Source organism: Myiozetetes cayanensis, unplaced genomic scaffold (assembly GCF_022539395.1).
Source record: "Myiozetetes cayanensis isolate MyiCay16 unplaced genomic scaffold, myiCay2020 scf14, whole genome shotgun sequence".
NCBI lineage: Eukaryota > Metazoa > Chordata > Aves > Passeriformes > Tyrannidae > Myiozetetes > Myiozetetes cayanensis.
The window spans coordinates 1,074,299-1,092,061 of NW_026087048.1; the positions used below are offsets into that span (position 1 = coordinate 1,074,299).

The window sequence follows — 17,763 nt, forward strand, 5'->3', positions numbered from 1 at the left end:
TGCCCTGCTGAGCCCTGCTGAGCCCTGCTGTGCCCTGCTGTGCCCTGCTGAGCCCTGCTGTGCCCTGCTGAGCCCTGCTGAGCCCCGCTGCCTTCACTGCAGCTGCCCGGCCTGCCCCGCCAGTCACACCCTCAATCCCATCAGGCTGCCAGTGAGTGCCATTTTTCCTGTTCTCCTATCATTAACAAATATTATATTCAAATCTAGTATATTAAATAGTACATATTTATTATAATTACTTCTATTATATTGTTATGTAATATACTTATTACTACTATAATCTATATATTATATGAAAAATATATCTATTTGAAAATCCAGATGATTAAGATAATTCACTAAAAAATCACTAAGGGTTTTTCTTCACCTTTAGAGAGGCTTAGTTAACTGCACGATTTAAAATTTCCATACAATGTTTTCATTCCAAATAAAATATTTTCTGCTGCTATACTTGATTAAAAGAACTATATGGCAGATTTACATTTATTAATAAAACCTGGTTCCATAAACCTCCAGGAACCCCTTCAAAAGCTTGAATGGGATTTAGACACCTGAATTCCACTTTGCCTTTCTCTTTGCTACCCTGGCTCTTCACACGGGCCTGATGTGCTGTTTGAGCTCGAGACAGGCAGTGTTGTGACTTATCTCACACAATTCTGCCCCTTAGGCCACTGAAAAGGAGGGCTTAAACCCACCAGGAATGGTGGGCAATAACAGCATGGGGGATCTGGGGGACTGGAGCACTGGATCTGTGAAATGGGCTCTGTTTGACAGTGACCCAACCCAGTCCTTCACAAACAACTGCTGGACAAGCAGTCTGTTTAGCACCATCCTTCATACATGAGTAGTTGGAAGTAAGAGACGACCTCTTTGAAGACAGGTGAGGTAAAATCAGATTACATGTGTTACCTGAGCAATCAGTAAGGCAGAACACAAGGTAATTTAGCCTTGGTTTGTCATCACAGCTTTGATGTATTTCAGCACAATTGCTTTTTTCTTACAAGTGTGCAGCTCAACCATTTGTCCTGGGCAGCAGCCCCTGGCAGCAGAGCCCCCGTGCCCTGGCAGGACACAGGAGCTGAACTATTCCCATGGAACTCCCAAGCCTCGGCCTCCCTTCTGGGCTGTATTGCAGCACACACCTAAATACTTGCACTGAACTGCCACACCTTCCTAAACTGAAACCCTGCTCTGGCAGACAAACATTCTTCAAACATTGGTCAGTAATGTCAGTGCTGGGCACCCAAATCACGCTGGGCAGCCTTTAAATGTAAATAAAGGGAAGCAACATGACAAACCCATTGTAGGCCAGTTCCAAACTCACAACCTGGCCTGCAAAGGAAGAGCCCTTTCTTTTTTTTGTGGGTTTAATGTAAGTAAGTCTTTTTAATAACTTCCACGAGAAAATTAGCAACCATTTGACTGACACAAAGCTGGTAGCATTGCCTTTAACCTGCCCTTTTCTGCTCATCTTTACCTATCCAAAGTTATTTGAACTCAAGCCAGATGTAGTATTTGGGCTGTCAGGACCAATTGTATTGCAGACAACAGCATTCTGCAACATAAGGACATTGCAAAGTAAGCCTTGCTGTGCCTTCCTCTCTGCAAAACTTCTCAAAAGAACATAAACCACACAACATTTTAATGTGAAATACCTGATTTTTTCAAACTATTTTTTTTAGGGTTTTATAACTAAAATAATTAGCAAAAATGTTGCTTAAGCAAGCAAAATCAGTTTTAAACACCTGACTGCTTATAGAAGTAATAGAATTGTGAGACCACTTCTCTCATGTCCTGTTCCTCTTTGTTTATAACCTGTTCACACAGCAGGTTCTAACTCCAGTCTCAGCTGTTGACAAGGCACAGTTGTGGAACTGTAATCATTCAGGCAAGAGTTTAAAGTAGAACATGCTAATTAATGTGTTTGTTATAAGGCTTTTGGAGAACTTATCAAAATTAGCTACATTCAAAAATTTTCTTCAGTATCTGGGGCCAGATTCTCTTCGACCAGTGGCAAGGAGAAGTGCCCTCAGATTAGTCTGGTGCTTTGGTTTCATATTTCCCAGGTAAAGAGCAGAGCAAAATCAGCCTCATCACTTTTTGTCAGAAGTAAGACTACTGAGGTAATGAAAAAGGAGATAAAATGTTAAAAAATAATCTACAAAAAAACCCATACGCTGTCTGTTTGCTCAGCACTACAAATTAGCTCCTTAATCAGTATTCAAAGGGTTCTATTGCAAGGATTTGAAAGCAAAAGCAACACTCCTAGAGCTGATCAACCCCAGGCCCCTGGAGTTTTAATGCAGCCAGGTAAGTTGTTCACTGTGTACCCCGAGATGAGGACACTGTGCACGTCACAGCAGGATGCCCACACATGCTCCCAGCGCTACTGAAGCAGCATTCTCACTGTCACCTGGCTAAATGTGGCACTTTAATCCAAAGGGTACTGTTAAGACAATTAGAATGGAAGCTTTTCTCTCTCATTACCTAATTCTGCCATGGACACAGTTGGAGAGGTCTCCCCATTTGTAAAAGAACAATAAGGGAAGAAGCCCGATGCTGGTGTGTAGTCACATATTGGTTCTGGTTTGATTCCATTAATATCAAGACCCGACTGATCTGGAGAAGGCTGTATGTCTAAGTAGAAGCTGCTAACTGCAGAGTCTGCTTTGCTACCTTCAGGGGTATGCCCATCAATGTAATTACTGAGGTCGTCGTGCAGCTCTGTGAGCCCGTTGGTGGTGATATTGTAAGTGGGGGTGAGCGGCTCTGCCTCTCCCGGCTGCTGCTGGTGGTCGCGCTGCTGCTGCTGCAGTCGGTGTTTCTGCACCTCGGCGTACAGGCTGTCCCGCTGCTTTTTGGACATTCGGCCGAACTTTACAGCTGGAACACAGAAGACGGCGTTACCTTCCACACACCCACTGCTGGCTGCCCACGGGCTGCAGGTTCAAACACCACAGCAACCCCACACCGGCCACAGGGACCCAGCTGCAGCCCCTGCTCTTTAAAACGCCCTCCTAACGTGCAACTGAAATGGACCATTAGGAGTCTCTGGTTTAGCTTAATTCATCAACTTCCCACTTCTGTACCGAGAAGATTTTCTCCTGTACGTCCAACAAAGTTGACAGATGCATCTCTTCAGCATTCAAGTCCTACCTAGAAAAGCAGAAGTTAAAACAGAACGTGCTGGCCCAGGATGAACTGTCCAATTCCTGCCAGCTGCACATTCACACCACAGAGTGAACTTAAAAATAGGTGCCAACACGTGGGGTATCTCTCACAGTGTGTCAATAACAAGCTTTACTGGGATTGGGACTAAAGCACGTGGGAGGAATCACCACGCCTGCCTCCAGCACCGCTGTGACAAGCACAAGTGTTACTAGGTGAGCAACTGTTAAACCTGTGTGTGTGTATGTACACACGTGCACACACAAATTACTACTGCTTTGAGAGGTATGAGCTGTCAGTCAGCAGCAGCTGGTTTGCAGCATCCAGGGAATTCCTCAGGAGATGTGATTTCAGGGACCTGTGTCAGCTGTAAAAGCCCTGTCCTTTAGAAAGGTGAATACTGCCTTCTGCTTTTCTACAGGAAAGCAAACTTGTTGGAGGAACCAGTCATTACATGATCAGTTGTTGCAGGCTTTCAGTCTCGTGCCCAATAAAAAAATGAAGACAATGTAATTCAAGAAGTAAATGTAATCTGGAAACAGTCTCTTCAGTGGGGCCTCATGTACCCAGAGTAACGTGTGTGTGTTTGTAGAACACAGAGCACTGCTGTCACCCTGGCAGGGGAGAAGAGTGACTGATCTTCAGATTGGGTAAGTGGTGGCAGCTCCCACCTGAAGGGCAGGAGTGCAAGTACCAGCTGCAAAGCCAATTCTAACTGAATTACACAAGTGTCCGTCTTACAGAGCCAGCCTTTCCTCACTACTCCAGCTGCAATTCTGAGCTCAGCATTCACAGCACTGGAACAGATTTTCTTCAGAGTTCTACCTTTGAAAAAACACTGCATTATTTTTCTCTTTGCATTTTTTTTTCATTATTCATTATATACAATTCAACTTCTCTTGACATTGGGAAACAGTTTTGACCTGCACCCAGGCAGCGTTAACTTGCAACCACAGTAGGTCACTTAGCTGGAATAAAGTATTAACATCAGACTAAAAATCTGCATCTTCAAGAAGTGACCATATACAAAGCTCTTAACTGGGAACTGTAACAGATGAGTAGGAAAAAAAATAAATCCAAGAACTTCATCCATGCCCTGGTATTTACGTATAAAATGCAAAAACATACAACGTGTAACACAGAAAAACACACAGCAACATCTAAAAACACCTGATGTCCTCAAGCATCAGCCCAAGGCACAAGTAGCCTGTAAATGCCGTGGGTTTGAGCTGAGCCCTCCCTCAGAGCAGCCAGGCCGTGTGAGCAGAGCTTACCATCCCGAGACATCCCCACAGCAAGGCATTTCTGCAGCCGGCAGTGCTGGCAGCGGTTGCGGCTGGTGCGGTCGATCAGACAGTTCTTCTGCCGGGGACAGGAGTACGTGGCATTGCTCTGCTGACTCCTCCTGAAAAAGCCCTGCCGTGCGAGTGCAAAACACAAGTCAAGAAGCTGTTAACTGGTGCAGCAGAGAGAGACTCTGAAAGGCAGCGTACCTAACAGAACATGAAGTTCAGGGGCTCTAGAGTCAACTAAAGGAACTTAAGAGGGTTTTGTTGGTGGGGTTTTTTTTCTCTCCTAGAAACAAACAAAAAACAGTAACTAGCAAGGAACAGTTCGTAAAAAAGTGTTACAACATGTAAAGGAAATGCAGGTTTATTCACTGATTTTACAGATCCTGTATTACATATGGCACACCAGTTCTTTCCAAAGGAGATAAAACTAATTATAGACCTAGATTGCCTTGATTTCCTATCTTTCCTGGGTCTGCAGAGATCTCCAAAACAGGGAGGATTCAGCAGCTGCTCCCCTGTTCTGCTCTCTGCAGTGGCAGGCTCTGACGTTCAGCCTCACCCATGTATGTACGTGTTTAAAAATACTCAGCACGATGCTGAGCACTGTCTCCCACAAAGAACAACTTCTTAAAGGAATTTTATATACTCACAGAATCATTAAGGTTGGAAAAGACCTCCAAGACCATCGAGCCCAACCGTTATCCCAGCACGACTTGCCCCTAAACCCCAAGGGCCACATCCACATGCCTTTTCCAGCACTTCCAGGGATAATGATTCCACCATTTCCTTGGATAGCCTGCTCCAAAGCCCGACCACCCTTTCAGTGAAGAAGTTTCACCTAAACTTCTCCTGCCACAACCAGACGCCCTTTTCTTGTCGGCTGCCTGGGAGCAGAGCCCGACCTCCCCCGGCTCCCCCCTCCTGTCAGGGAGTTGCAGAGCCAGAAGGTCCCCCCGAGCCTCTTTTTCTCCAGGCTGAGCCCCCCCAGCTCCCTCAGCTGCTCCAGCCCCTTCCCAGCTCCGTTCTCTTCCCTGCACACGCTCCAGCCCCGCAGTGCCTTCGTTGTGAGGGGCTCAGAACTGCCCCAGCACTGGAGGTGCCCCAGCAGTGCCAGCACAGAGTCCCTGCCCCAGCCACCCCATCGCTGCTCCTTTGTGAGTCACTCTGATGCTGCCAGCTGAGGTTCTGCTAAACTGGGGGCAGGGTTTACACTCTTAGGGAGGGGGAAGGCTAACCCACGTTTTCTGGAGGATGTCTTTGCTGAGTAACCCCGTGCCCAAGGGAGGGCAGTGCTGGGAGGCTCCACACAGCTTTGCTGCCTCACCCGGGAGCGGTGCGTGTCACCACCCGCTACACCACTGCCGCTCTGAACTCCAGGCCATCCTTCAGCCACAGACTGCCCAAACACGAGCTGCTGTGTGTGTAAGAACTACTTCACAAGGATTCTGTGAAGATGGAGTCATTCTGAAGAGGCACTTGAGATCAGCGAGCACACTATTTCAGTTTTACGTTGCCACATAATGGATTAATTAACAGTGCTGCAAAGAAAATAGTTCCTCGGCAAGGCTGGGCACCTTTTAATTAAAGCTGGACTTTTCCCAATGTTTTGTTTACTCGAGGGCTGCAGGCTGGAGTCCCTCGGCACAGCACACTCTGTCCAGACACCGGGGGAGACAAACAAGGGAAAGGGCTTCTGCATGGCAAGTCTGAAGGGAGAGACTTCCTAACAAACTGCCTGCAGACAGAGACATGGGAAAACACTGAGACAAAGCCCCTGCTTCATCTTAAGAGGAGGGCACCAGTCTGGGTCCAGCAGGCCCCTTTCATGAAAGCTTTACTGGGGAAACATGGGGTATAAAAAAAAAGAAGGAAATTCTTGGTGCTGTCTTCAATCCTGTTCTCCTGTACGTTATTTCTCACCCCTTTATGCTGCTCTTTGTTTCTGTTTGATTAACTTTCAGCTGTTTTCCCAGGTTTGTCAATAGTGAGATGATTGTACTGCACATATTGAGCTCCAATTGAGTGCATTTCATCCTAAAGAGAACCTGAAATACCATGGAAATTTCTACCACTCCAACATCACAACTGATCCCTCTGGAGGAACTCTTAGGCCAGAGAGCTCCACTTCAGTTCTGAGAGCACCTTCACGGGCACTGTCCCTGCAGTGCAGGTCCACAGGCAAGAGCAGCACCATCCACCAGAGAACAGCCCCAGGGACTGCACTGGCCCGTGGCTGGCTGATCGAGGCTCTGCATCAGCCCCCCAAAATTTCAGTTCAACAAACACCTTTCCAGTTGCACTGAATTACACACAGAGAGGAACTGCATGAACTCTTCTGCCACCACCGAGCTCCTGGGAGTCAGCTTAATCAACGTGTCCCAGTCACCTCCAGGATCTGCGTTCTCCTTGAGCTGAGGTACATACTGAGTCTGAGCTGCCAGTGTGGCATATTTCTCTTTATTAAGAATAGTCTTGTCAAACTGAGGATTATTTTTAGTATTATAATGGAGAAAATACTGGGCTTTTTCCTTTTGCAGATTTTCCCTAGAGACACAGCTGCTCAATACATTTTAGTGTACCATGTATCAACTAAGTTACAGCTTCAAGCTAAATTTTCAGTACAGCAGAACTGCCTGAAACCGGGGCCTTTAAAAGCACTTGCACTTTACAAACCAGGGATACAGTAAGTGCTTTTAAAAACAAACCCCATGAAAAGATCAGCAGGAGCTAAAGAAACAAAAAAACCACCTTGCCACAAACTTCAGAAACTAATCTAAACTTGTCCAGAGCACAGAAACACATGTATCTGAGATTTGGGAGTGAATTTACAATGAAGGTCAACCGAGGGGTTTGTGCTCTCAGAGTTCTTCTACATTGCTGTCCTTCCCTTGTGAGTTTTCCAAGCTTTTGGTGGTCCTTGCGCTCTCACAATCACAGTAAGACCCGGGGGAAGCCCCTAAGACAGGAGTAAATACAGTTTCTTTGCAGGTTGTTTTTAGCCCTTCATTAAAAGCAGAGGAGGAGAGGCGTGTTGGGCTGTTCCAGCCTCACTCCTGCCCGAGGCCGAGGCCGGGAGCTGGCTGTGAGTGCCCGCAGGAAGAGGAGGTGGATGCACGCTGGGTGCACGTGCAGGCACCAGCGCTGTGCAAGGCCTGTAATGGCAGGGGTGTTCACAGCCCCTCACGCCCCACAGGAGCAGCTCCAGTGCCAGGAGCCTGCTGCTGCTGCTGGACACCCCGGCACTGACGGGCACTCAGAGCCCCTGCGCACAGATCCTGCTCCACTGCAGCTCTGCAAGGCCCTCTCTGTGCCTGCACACAGATCCTGCTCCACTGCAGCTCTGCACAGCCCCTCTCTGTGCCTGCACACAGATCCCACTCCACTGCAGCTCTGCTCTGCACAGCCCCTCTCTGTGCCTGCACACAGACCCTGCTCCACTGCAGCTCTGCTCTGCACAGCCCCTCTCTGTGCCTGCACACAGATCCTGCTCCACTGCAGCTCTGCACGCCCCTCTCTGTGCCTGCACACAGATCCTGCTCCACTGCAGCTCTGCAAGGCCCTCTCTGTGCCTGCACACAGACCCTGCTCCACTGCAGCTCTGCACAGCCCCTCTCTGTGCCTGCACACAGATCCTACTCCACTGCAGCTCTGCACAGCCCTCTATGTGCAGATGCACGGCCGTGCTGCCAGAGCAAGAGCAGAGCAGATTGTGAGCCCCGGCCTCGTCTCTGCGTTTCAGACTCCTATTTATACTCAAACAATCTATGGGTTTTCATAGGCTGCCAAGAAATCAGGTTTGGGGGGGAAAAAGGGCGCAAGAACTTTTCATCTGCGAGTCAGTTTGAATAACAACTCGTTAGAAAGGACCTTTGAAATGTAAATAGCAGTTTTTGCAGAGTCTATTAATAGTTTGGGTGAGCTGGGTGCTGGAGGCTCGGCAGGGAGCCGGGGGTGTCTGAGCTGCTCCTCACCCAGCCGTGCCTGCCGTGTCCCAGAGCACAGCCCGGCTCCTCCACCGGCTCGGGCTGCAACGCTGAGCTCATGTTTGGTCTTTTGACAAATTTTCATTTAATGAATTGATTCCTACAGTTCATTAACATACCCACTTCCACTTCTGTATACACATATGTCTTAATTAGCTGCTCATTGGCTGTTTAATTACAAGAAAACAGCTGACAGCTGCCTTGCTGCATCCTAATGGCACAGGGCTTGGAATGACTGTGTGTGAGCCTGTGACAACAAAGGCTTATTCATAATCCCATGATTTATGGCTAATACTTAAAGACTTCCACGTATCATTAAGTTTTGCAATATTCTGAGCAATTAACAATTAGTTGGGGGGGGAGTCATTCTTTTACTGTTTTCCAAAGCAAACCACCACAGATTTTCTTCAAAGGAACATCACAAAAATGCAGTGATACGACAGACAGGCCAGCATTCAAATGGGATTTTTAACCCTTTACAAAAATGAGCAAATATTTTACTTGTAAAGGAGGAGGGCACTGTGACAATATTGTCTACTAAACTACGTTAATAAAATACTTGATAATAAAGTTACAGTGCCCCTGTTAACAGAGCAAAAATGTTCAGTTTTACACGGGTAATAAAGACAGGAGTGAGCTTGTGTTTATCAACAAACAAAGGTAATGCAGTAAGGGCAGGGACAGCACACCGGGTCTTGTTTCCTGCAGTAATGAACCCAGATGTTCTTTGCAGTTACACTGGACAAGGTCATCTTTGGTCTTAAAAGACACAAGAGATGAAAGCCAGCACTGCTGAACCTGTGAGAGCAGAAGAGCCCAGCAGTGCCCTGGGGTGGCTCTGCCAGACCAGCTGTGCAGAGTCAGGTAAAGGGAGCGATCCCACAAGGCACTCGTGGGGCAGCTGGGCATGAACCGACCCTGCTGACTGCACAGGCAGGAAACTGCATCTGGGAATCAAGTTAAATTACACAGGTCATTAACAAACTTCATTTCAAACTGAATTCCTTGCTATGCCCCTTGAAACATTCAGGTGTTTTCTGACAGCCTGGAACTGGATTCCACTTTCAGCTATGAGTAAAGAGCAGGGATGCGTGTACCAACCACTCTCCTCTCCCAGCACGGTCCCTCCTACAGACACAGGTTGGGAAGGGGTTCCCACAGCTCCTGGCTGAGGAGGGGCTCCATGCAGATGCCAGCTTTTCCAGTAGTGCTCCTACAACAGAGTATTCCCACTCTCACACAGCACAACAGACTTCTACTTGCTGAGCTGTGGCACAGTCTTTGTCATTCCTCATCCATGCTCCTGAGTGAAATCCTTATGTGATTAATCATCTCATCTTCCTTTTCCCCCCATTATATGTTGTATACTGGATATCAGCAATGGTCAGAGAGAAAAAGAACCCTCTCTTTTAAAAGGTATTTTCATCTCTAATAAGCCACAGGAGCCCTCCTGGATAAAGTGTAAAACACAGCCCAGCTAAAAAAATTAATTTTTCACTTGTGGGAAGGAGAGGTGTTAATTTTATCTTTTTAAAGGCATATTCAAATTCAGCTAAATAGGCTGATGGGTTAGGAGCACTCAATGGTGCTTGTGAAAACACTGCCACTAACTTCATAAAAACTGTCAGCAACATCACAGCAGGGGAGGAAACGAAAACTTCTCGAAAAACACTAATGGGTTTCATCACAAACCTTCAGTTCTAGTCATGTGAAATGCAATATAACAAAAACCAAAACGGTCAGGAAACCTTCAACTCTGAAATGCAAGGGTTGCTGACCTGCAGAAGAGCAACACGATCAGCAACAGTCCATTTGCCCTGAGCTGGTCTGTGATTCCACACAGGATACACATTAGAACTGCCACGTATGTCTCTGCAACTAAAACTTCCCTTCGGGTTTTAAATAAATTGTATTTCTGGTGGTTATTAGTATTTGCACAGTAACATTTCAGTTCATGTTACTACTGAGTAACATCGAAGTTCACACCAAACTGGAGGGACAATCAGTAGGAGATGAGAACGCCCTGCTTTGCTGCTGCTGTTGCTGCCTGTAGGTCCCTCCCGACAGGCAGGTTGCAGAGGGCAGCAGCACATCTGCTCCCTGCTGCCAGCTCAGGCCCTGCTCCTGCCCCCAGATCCACAGGATGGCAGGACCCCGAGTGCCTGGGACTGCTGGCTCCAGCCAGAGCACAGCACTGGAGCTGGGTCTTCCCAGCAAGCCCTCGTTCCCAAGGAGGGTTTAGCAGGACGTGAGCAGCAATGCAAGCATGCTCCAACCTGCAGCATCACAGCCACAGAAAAGCTGGGAAAAAAACCATTCCTACACACACCTGGCTCCTCTGGCAGAAGCCAAGCTATGCCAACCTTTTCACCAGCCAAAATAGTTCTGCTGGGTGAGACTTTGTTGACATTACTGTGGAAAGCGTAGCACAAACAGAATCCATTTGCCACAGCAGGGCATTTCAGTGCCCTTTGGGTCACCATCATTTCAGCTCTTGCTGTGACTTGTGCCCACCAGCACTGCCTGTCTGTCACTACCTGCAGGTCATCTGGGCTCTGGCACTAGGAAGAGTGAGCTGTGAGTTATTTCTCTCCTGAGAGGAAACAAACTCAGTTAACTAAGTTGATATTCGTTGACTTTTAAATTCTGCCTGAATCTGTATGCCTGTAAAACTTTATCGTGCTCTTCCAAGAGAGGGACAAAATGCCAAACTCATCCACAGGGCCACTGTTTTCCTTAGCACGCTGTGCCCTGAGGTTCAAACGTGTTTCAGTGTGCTCAGCACACCTGCCTGCTTGCCCTGCCCTCTGCCCTTCCCCCCAGCTGACCGTGCCAGTGGATCCTCAGCCCTGCAGTTTATACAGCAAAGGAAGAGCCTTTGTTCTGACACGTAAGGAGCTGCACACACATTCCTCACTATCAGGCAGACATCTGGAGTTCTGACTGCTGGGGGTGCACAAAGGGCCCTTCTGCTCATAACTCCCATCTGCATTTACTCTGGAAAAGCAGCCACTCCAAGGGAGGAACGCTCCGTGGGCAGCCCTGGCTCACCTGCAGTGCCCAGGGGAGTGTGAGCACTGGGGCTGCTCCCCTCCTGCCCCACAACAGCCGTGTGGAGAAGGCCCACGAGCACCTCCCCAGCCTGTCTGTGTGCCAGGATGTGTGCCAGGGGTCTCCAGGCAGCCCCTCACTTATCCACGTCCCAGACCATCTAAGCATTAAAGAGATCTCGGACCTTGGACATAACTGGATCTCCTTTGACAAGACAGTCCCACAGCAGAACTCTCCCTGCAAACATCTGCCACTTCCCTCAGCTGATATTTGATAAAGTCTGCTCAGCCACACAAACCTGCAAAAACTCACCACTTTGTCATCAATACATTTTTAGTGCATTTCTTGCATTTTCCATAGCAACACCAGTCAGAAAGGGCAGAAGGTGCTCTTCCCATATCATTCCAAGATCCTTAAATTTATTCTTTTTCCTTTCTTCTTACCAATATTTCCACGAGACTCAGAGAATGTGTTACTGAAAACACAAAAACCTTTGGAAAACCGCAGAAGAAATCTTTACAATGTGAATGTGAGTCTTTACAATGTGAAGGGAAGAGGGGTGGTATCAACCATGTCAGGAAAGCAGACTAAAAACTGCCATAAATTCCTCACACCTGAAGTGTAGATTAACAGGAGAAAACCTACCAGCAGGGGACTGCAACATGTACCCACAGGAAGAGAGCAGCAAGCAGGAGCCTGGCTGTGCAGTGTCACCCCAAGCCAGGGCTGCCATCCTGCACTGGTATCAGAAGGACTGATCAGCTGCACTCCACTCTCACCTGGCACTGTGCAGTTTAACTCCTGCTTGTGACAGACACACTGAACAGAACAGAAATGCTGCTGGTGTAATCCTTGCTCACTACAGCTACCAAGGGTCCAGCTCCAGGACAAAACCCAGAGCCCAAACCTCACACAGCAGCGCCTGCACTGCAGGAACAGGCACTGCTTCCAGCAGGACCTGAGTGTGGAAACACCATCTCCTGCCAAAGGGAACGGACTGGTAACTGCAGCTGAGCACAAACCAAAACGAGGGGCACAGAGCTCCCACCTATTCCTGCACAGCTTCACAGCACTTTACAGAGCAAAACCAGAGAGGGAGAGGCAGGAAAGCCCAACTCCCCCTGGGCTGAACCCACCGAGCTGGCTCCTGCTGCTCTGCCTGAAGCAGATCATCCTCCTGTACCTGCTCTGCTGACTCAGAGAAAGGCAGTTTACAGCACACACAGCACAACTCTGGAAGTCTGAGGATTGTCCTGAAATCTGTGGCAGTGCAGGTGTGTGTGTCACGGAAATGTACTATTTAAAATCAGTACTTCAGAATCCCCAACAGTTTTATATTCTTTGAAATGGAATCCACTGATCCTGCTTAGGCCCAATGCTTGCTCTTTAAAAAAAGGAAGGAAAATAATCACTATTGAAAGGCTAAGTGCTGTTTTCAGACTTAATATTTTAGAAGCTTACCTTGCAGCCTTCACATGTAATGACACCATAATGGATTCCTGATGATTTGTCTCCACAGATCTTGCATGGAATAATTTCAATTTGAGCTGCAACAGAAGCACGCAACCAGTTAATTACATTTTCTCTTAAACACCTTATAAAAGCATTCCCTGATCAGCATTTGTACAGTGAAAACTAATAACCTGCTAAACATTATACTGCATTAACTATTCATTGCTGAACTGCAAGGATCCCCTAGAGCTTTGGACTAAATTATGGCTGCTCGTTATATAATAGCTTTTGGGTTATTAAAATGGGTCATTTGAGAAGGTGTTTAAGAACCCACAAGAAGGCTGGAATCAGCATTTCAAAGCCAAAAAGAGTAGGAGAGTTCACATTTTGGCCAAAGAGCTAAGATGACACTAGAAAGGTCTCTTCCAGTCGTATCCATGTGAGATCATAGCAGGCAGTTTTAAATTTGCCCTGCCTGGAATCAAATGCACCACTTTTCCCAGAGGGGCCACCCAGCTCCCATGGCCAGTCCTCAGGGGAGGAACAGGGTGAAGAACAACTGCATTTTGCATGAAAAATCCCTGACTCTTGTATCTGACCAGAAAGGGAACCATCAGCAGGTATTTGTGAGTTATCTACCACAGAACACAGAGCACTCGAGTCCATTTACTGCAGAAAATGCTGCACAGCTGTAAGGTCTGAAAGCCTCCTTTCAGTGCTGGAATTCATACACAGAAACACACCTACTGAACTCAGTTCAGTGTGTGACTATCTCTAAATCAAGCACCTTCCCATCTGAGTGTGGAGGTGTAAGAGGGCACTCCTGTACCCCCAGAACACCCCTCTTTTGGGGCCCTGGCTGCAGCATTTCACTGGCAAGTCTGTTTGGACAGGGCCGTGTTAAGGCACCGCTTCACCCTATCAGACAGCACATTTACACGTGCCTGGGTGTGCTCACAAACACCCCCCCAGGCAGGGAACTGGAGCCCCCAGGAAAGCCCCCTGTGCCGCAGGGGTGTGGGGATGAGGCTCAGCAGGGCCCTGACCCGTCGGTGTGAGCAGGACAAACACACCTCGTGCTGTGCCCGTGACACATTGCCCAGCGTGTTCACCTCCCTGAGGAACTGAAATCCATTCACCAGCTGCCTGCCTGGTGAAGAGAGCTCCTATTTCATCCAGGTCAGCTATCCAGGCTGTGACAACACGTAAAATCCCATCTAATGCTACTGCCTTACAGTGCAGCAGCTTAACTGCAGTTGTACTCCACACTGCTCTCAAAAATTCATGTCTGCTCCTAAAAACACTGCATTTTACATGCCACTGAATCCCTCACTGGCTGGTTCTTATTAAATAAGAATCATCCTGCAGTGCTCCTGTGTGCTCCAGTCCACTGCAGCTCACGATCTGGCCCAAACCAGGAGATAACTAAAAAGCAGAAGAGCACGAGACTTGCACCACAGCACTGACTGTGCTGAAATACTCCTTCAAAAATTCTCCAGGTGACACCCAGGGCAAGGATGGGGGCAGCTGAGTAGCACCCAAATGGGACTTCTTTGCTCCCAGGAACCCAAGAGCAGCTGCAATGGTCTGCTGGGGAAAGCAGAGCCCAGCAGCCATGGACTACACTCAGTTCACTGCAGCCTGCAGGATGTTTCATACAGCAGGACACCACTTGCACCTGCTTCCACTGCAAATACCTTTGTATTCCTGACCTTTAATCCCCCACCATCCCTGCAGTGACAAAACCACAGCCTGAATCAAAAGGTCTGCTCAGGACACTTAAGGAAGGAAACACTTCTTCCCCCAGAACGGTTTTGATTTCACTTTGCTCTCAGCAAACACATTAAACACAACAGAGCAGGAAGTGAACTAATAAACAGGAAAAATAATGTGTATGCTGGTTCATTAATGTGTTACATAAATTATTACTGGAGCATCATGTGTTTAGGAACAAAGCTGGGAGCACAAGGGGCGGCACAGCCCCCTCACATCCACAAACTGAGGAACAGGCTGGAATCCACTGGAACTCCGAATCTGTACCATGTGCAGCTCAAATTCAGAGAGCAATCCTGTGGGCAAATTCCAGAATAGCTCCACCAAATCCCAGTGGTGCCTTTCCAACTCAGGATTATTTCTGTGCCTGCTGCAGTGAATCAGCAGCCTTGTGCAGCTCCTTGGACAGGGCACTCACAAGGCTTATCTCCACAGCTCCATGGCAATGTATTTTTTACATTTCACATTTATAGTCATAATTACTGCCTTATTTTGAAGAGGTATGATATAATTGGATCTGGTTTATCTACAATCTCCAGCACGTTAGTTAAATCACCCATGAAGCCTGTCCATGCAATCCCTGTTTCTTAAGCAACAGGACATTTGCAGAGGGTTTCTGAAGGAATGTACCATGCCTTCAAAGTGATGGCCTAAAGCTAGGTTAGTAATAGTCTGAAAGGTGCCATAATTAGTCCCAAATGCATTTTCCAGGGTGCTTTACTGGCAGAAGAGAATCCCCACAGAGGCACAGGCTCCAGCTGTGCCAGCATTCGCCCACCGTGCTCTGTACGAGCAATGGCACCAAATCAGGTGCGGTTTTAAAATTCCAGATTTCCCCAAACTGACATCTCCAAGGTACCTCCTTTCAATTAGGCAGAGAGCATTCAAAGCCCCGAGCTCCTGTGTCACTGCCAGACTCAGGCCAGCAGATGATCTCAGCAGCAGCAGTCACTGGCACTGCCACAGCCAATTGTGGTCCAGATGAACGCAGAGAGATCAGATCAATTCCTGCTCCACGTGGGGCCTCTGCAAATGCACTCACTGAGATGGAACCCCTGGCACGTTCATACACTTTCCATGTAGCATGAAAGGACTTAAGATACTTTAAACTCACTAAATGCAAATTGCCTGTGCCAAGATTATGCATTTTTTCTTACAAGGGTGAAAATATTTTCCCCACTTTTAACTTTGACATGCAAATATGTACTTGCTAAAACCTCGTTCTTATGCAAACAAGGCAGGTGGGAAATATTTTTACATGTCAAGAATATGTTCTGACTTGGTTTCTCACATTCCCAGAGTTACTTAAAGCTTCCTACTGTGCTCAAATTAATTGTACCTGTTCTGTGCTTACATTTATTTATATGGTATATTTTTCAAGATTACATAAAATACTCTAATTCATGCTTTAGACTAGAATTAGCCTAAATTACAGTTTACAATTTCTGTCTCCTGGGGTGGTGCTCAGGCTGATTCTGGTTCATGCATGAGCAAATTATTTCTTAAATATGAATTGCAGAAAAAAATAAACTCTTGCGGTTGCTTAGAAACCGCCACAGATACCCAGGTGACAGATGTAGTTTGTATTCCCAGATTAAAGGCCTAAGACTCTTTCACACCCCGAAATAACAGTGCTCCAGAACACTCCAAGGCTGTCCTGTGCCAAAGGCAGCAGTGAGGAGGAACAGAAACCCAAACAAACCAGCAGGAGCAACAACTGCGAGCTCAGGCTCCGAGCCCCACGGCAGGCACGGAACAGGCTGCTGCAGGAACAGCTCCTGAGAGGAAGGGCCACTCAAGGGCTGGGGGCAGCAATCCCTACAGACTGATGGCAAACCAGCTCATCTCCACAGGAAAGGGCCTCCGACACCCACTGCCACCTCTCAGCCTATGGGCCTTCACTTGGAGCTAATTATCACCTTTCCTTCTGTAAGGTCAGATGATCTTCTCTGACAGCAGGATAGAGGAGTGTGGACTCTCATCTGCTCAGAATCAGACACAACAGGAGCTTGAGCCCAAGTACTGCAGGGAAAAGACCCCAGTGTTTTGCCCCTGAACCTCTGCTCTTCTCCATGCAGCCTGCACATGGCAGCAGTCTGCAGCAGCTCTGGTGTGCCTCATCACACACTGCCTCCACCTCATCCAGGGAATGTGCCTACCAGACACCAGACAGCACTGCATGACATCTTTTCCTGGCCCCTGAAACAGAAGAATATGCCTTACTGCCTCCTGCTCCAGGGAGGCTGTTCCCCATACCTGGAACAGTTTCCCTGCCTTTTTGGAGCCCCTCCCTTTTTGTTCATTCCTGCACCATGAGCTTTATTCCTTGTCCAGTTTGAGCAGCAGAGAAGGAAGAAAATCCCATTCTGTGTTTGTAAGGGAATGCTCTGCACGAGCTCATCATCATCTTGAATTCCTTCCTTCCTAACTTGTTGGGCAGACTCAGTTCAGGGCTGTGCAGCCAAGTACAGCACAGGGCATCCTTCTCCCCACTTCTGTCACTTAAACACACTGAGCTTCAGCACAGCAAAGGGCATTACCAGCCCACCCCAAAGAACACATTTTTCAAAAGAAAAAATTATTTTCCAAAGACAGAAGTTCCCCCCCCATTAATGTGTCTGAATGAAATGTTTGTTCCTAGGGAATTAATTGTCTTGGGGTAGAAAAAGGATTTTTCTGTTCCTCTTCCTGCTTTTACACTGTTATTTTAAAATTGTACATGCACACAAATAACATTTTTTTCCCAATTCACAACAAGTATGAAAGCTCAGATTTGGTATCCTGGGAAGGGCTCTTCAGTGGAAGCAAACATTGGTTCCCATTCCTGCCTTTTAGGTGAGGTTCACCTCGCTGACCTGAGCTGTCTTAAAGTTGGGTGATTGACTGAAGTTAATTGTCTTGTCTGCTTCTACAGTGCTGAGGAAGGGAGAAGGAAAGAAACAGAAAAGGAAAGGAAGGGAGAAAGAGAAAGCAAGAAGGAAAAAGGGCATGATTCATCTTATTCAAGACAAGCAAAATGAACCCCTGAGTGGAGATGCCTCCTC

The 17,763-nt window shown here is 47.4% G+C and overlaps 1 protein-coding gene across 4 annotated transcripts in view; it reads right to left on the reverse strand.

The window, feature by feature from the left end:
* Window positions 1–17,763, reverse strand: part of RORA (RAR related orphan receptor A) — a 326,075-nt gene that overhangs the window by 16,481 nt on the left and 291,831 nt on the right. For 3 of the 4 annotated variants that reach the window (XM_050309772.1, XM_050309771.1, XM_050309774.1), the window contains 3 exons: window positions 12,956–13,041; window positions 4,443–4,584; window positions 2,488–2,883 (listed from right to left, as the gene is read on the reverse strand). In XM_050309772.1, coding sequence (XP_050165729.1) covers window positions 2,488–2,883; window positions 4,443–4,584; window positions 12,956–13,041 — 624 coding nt within the window. The remainder of the gene's footprint in view (window positions 1–2,487; window positions 2,884–4,442; window positions 4,585–12,955; window positions 13,042–17,763) is intronic. The other variant, XM_050309775.1, reaches the window with a different exon arrangement.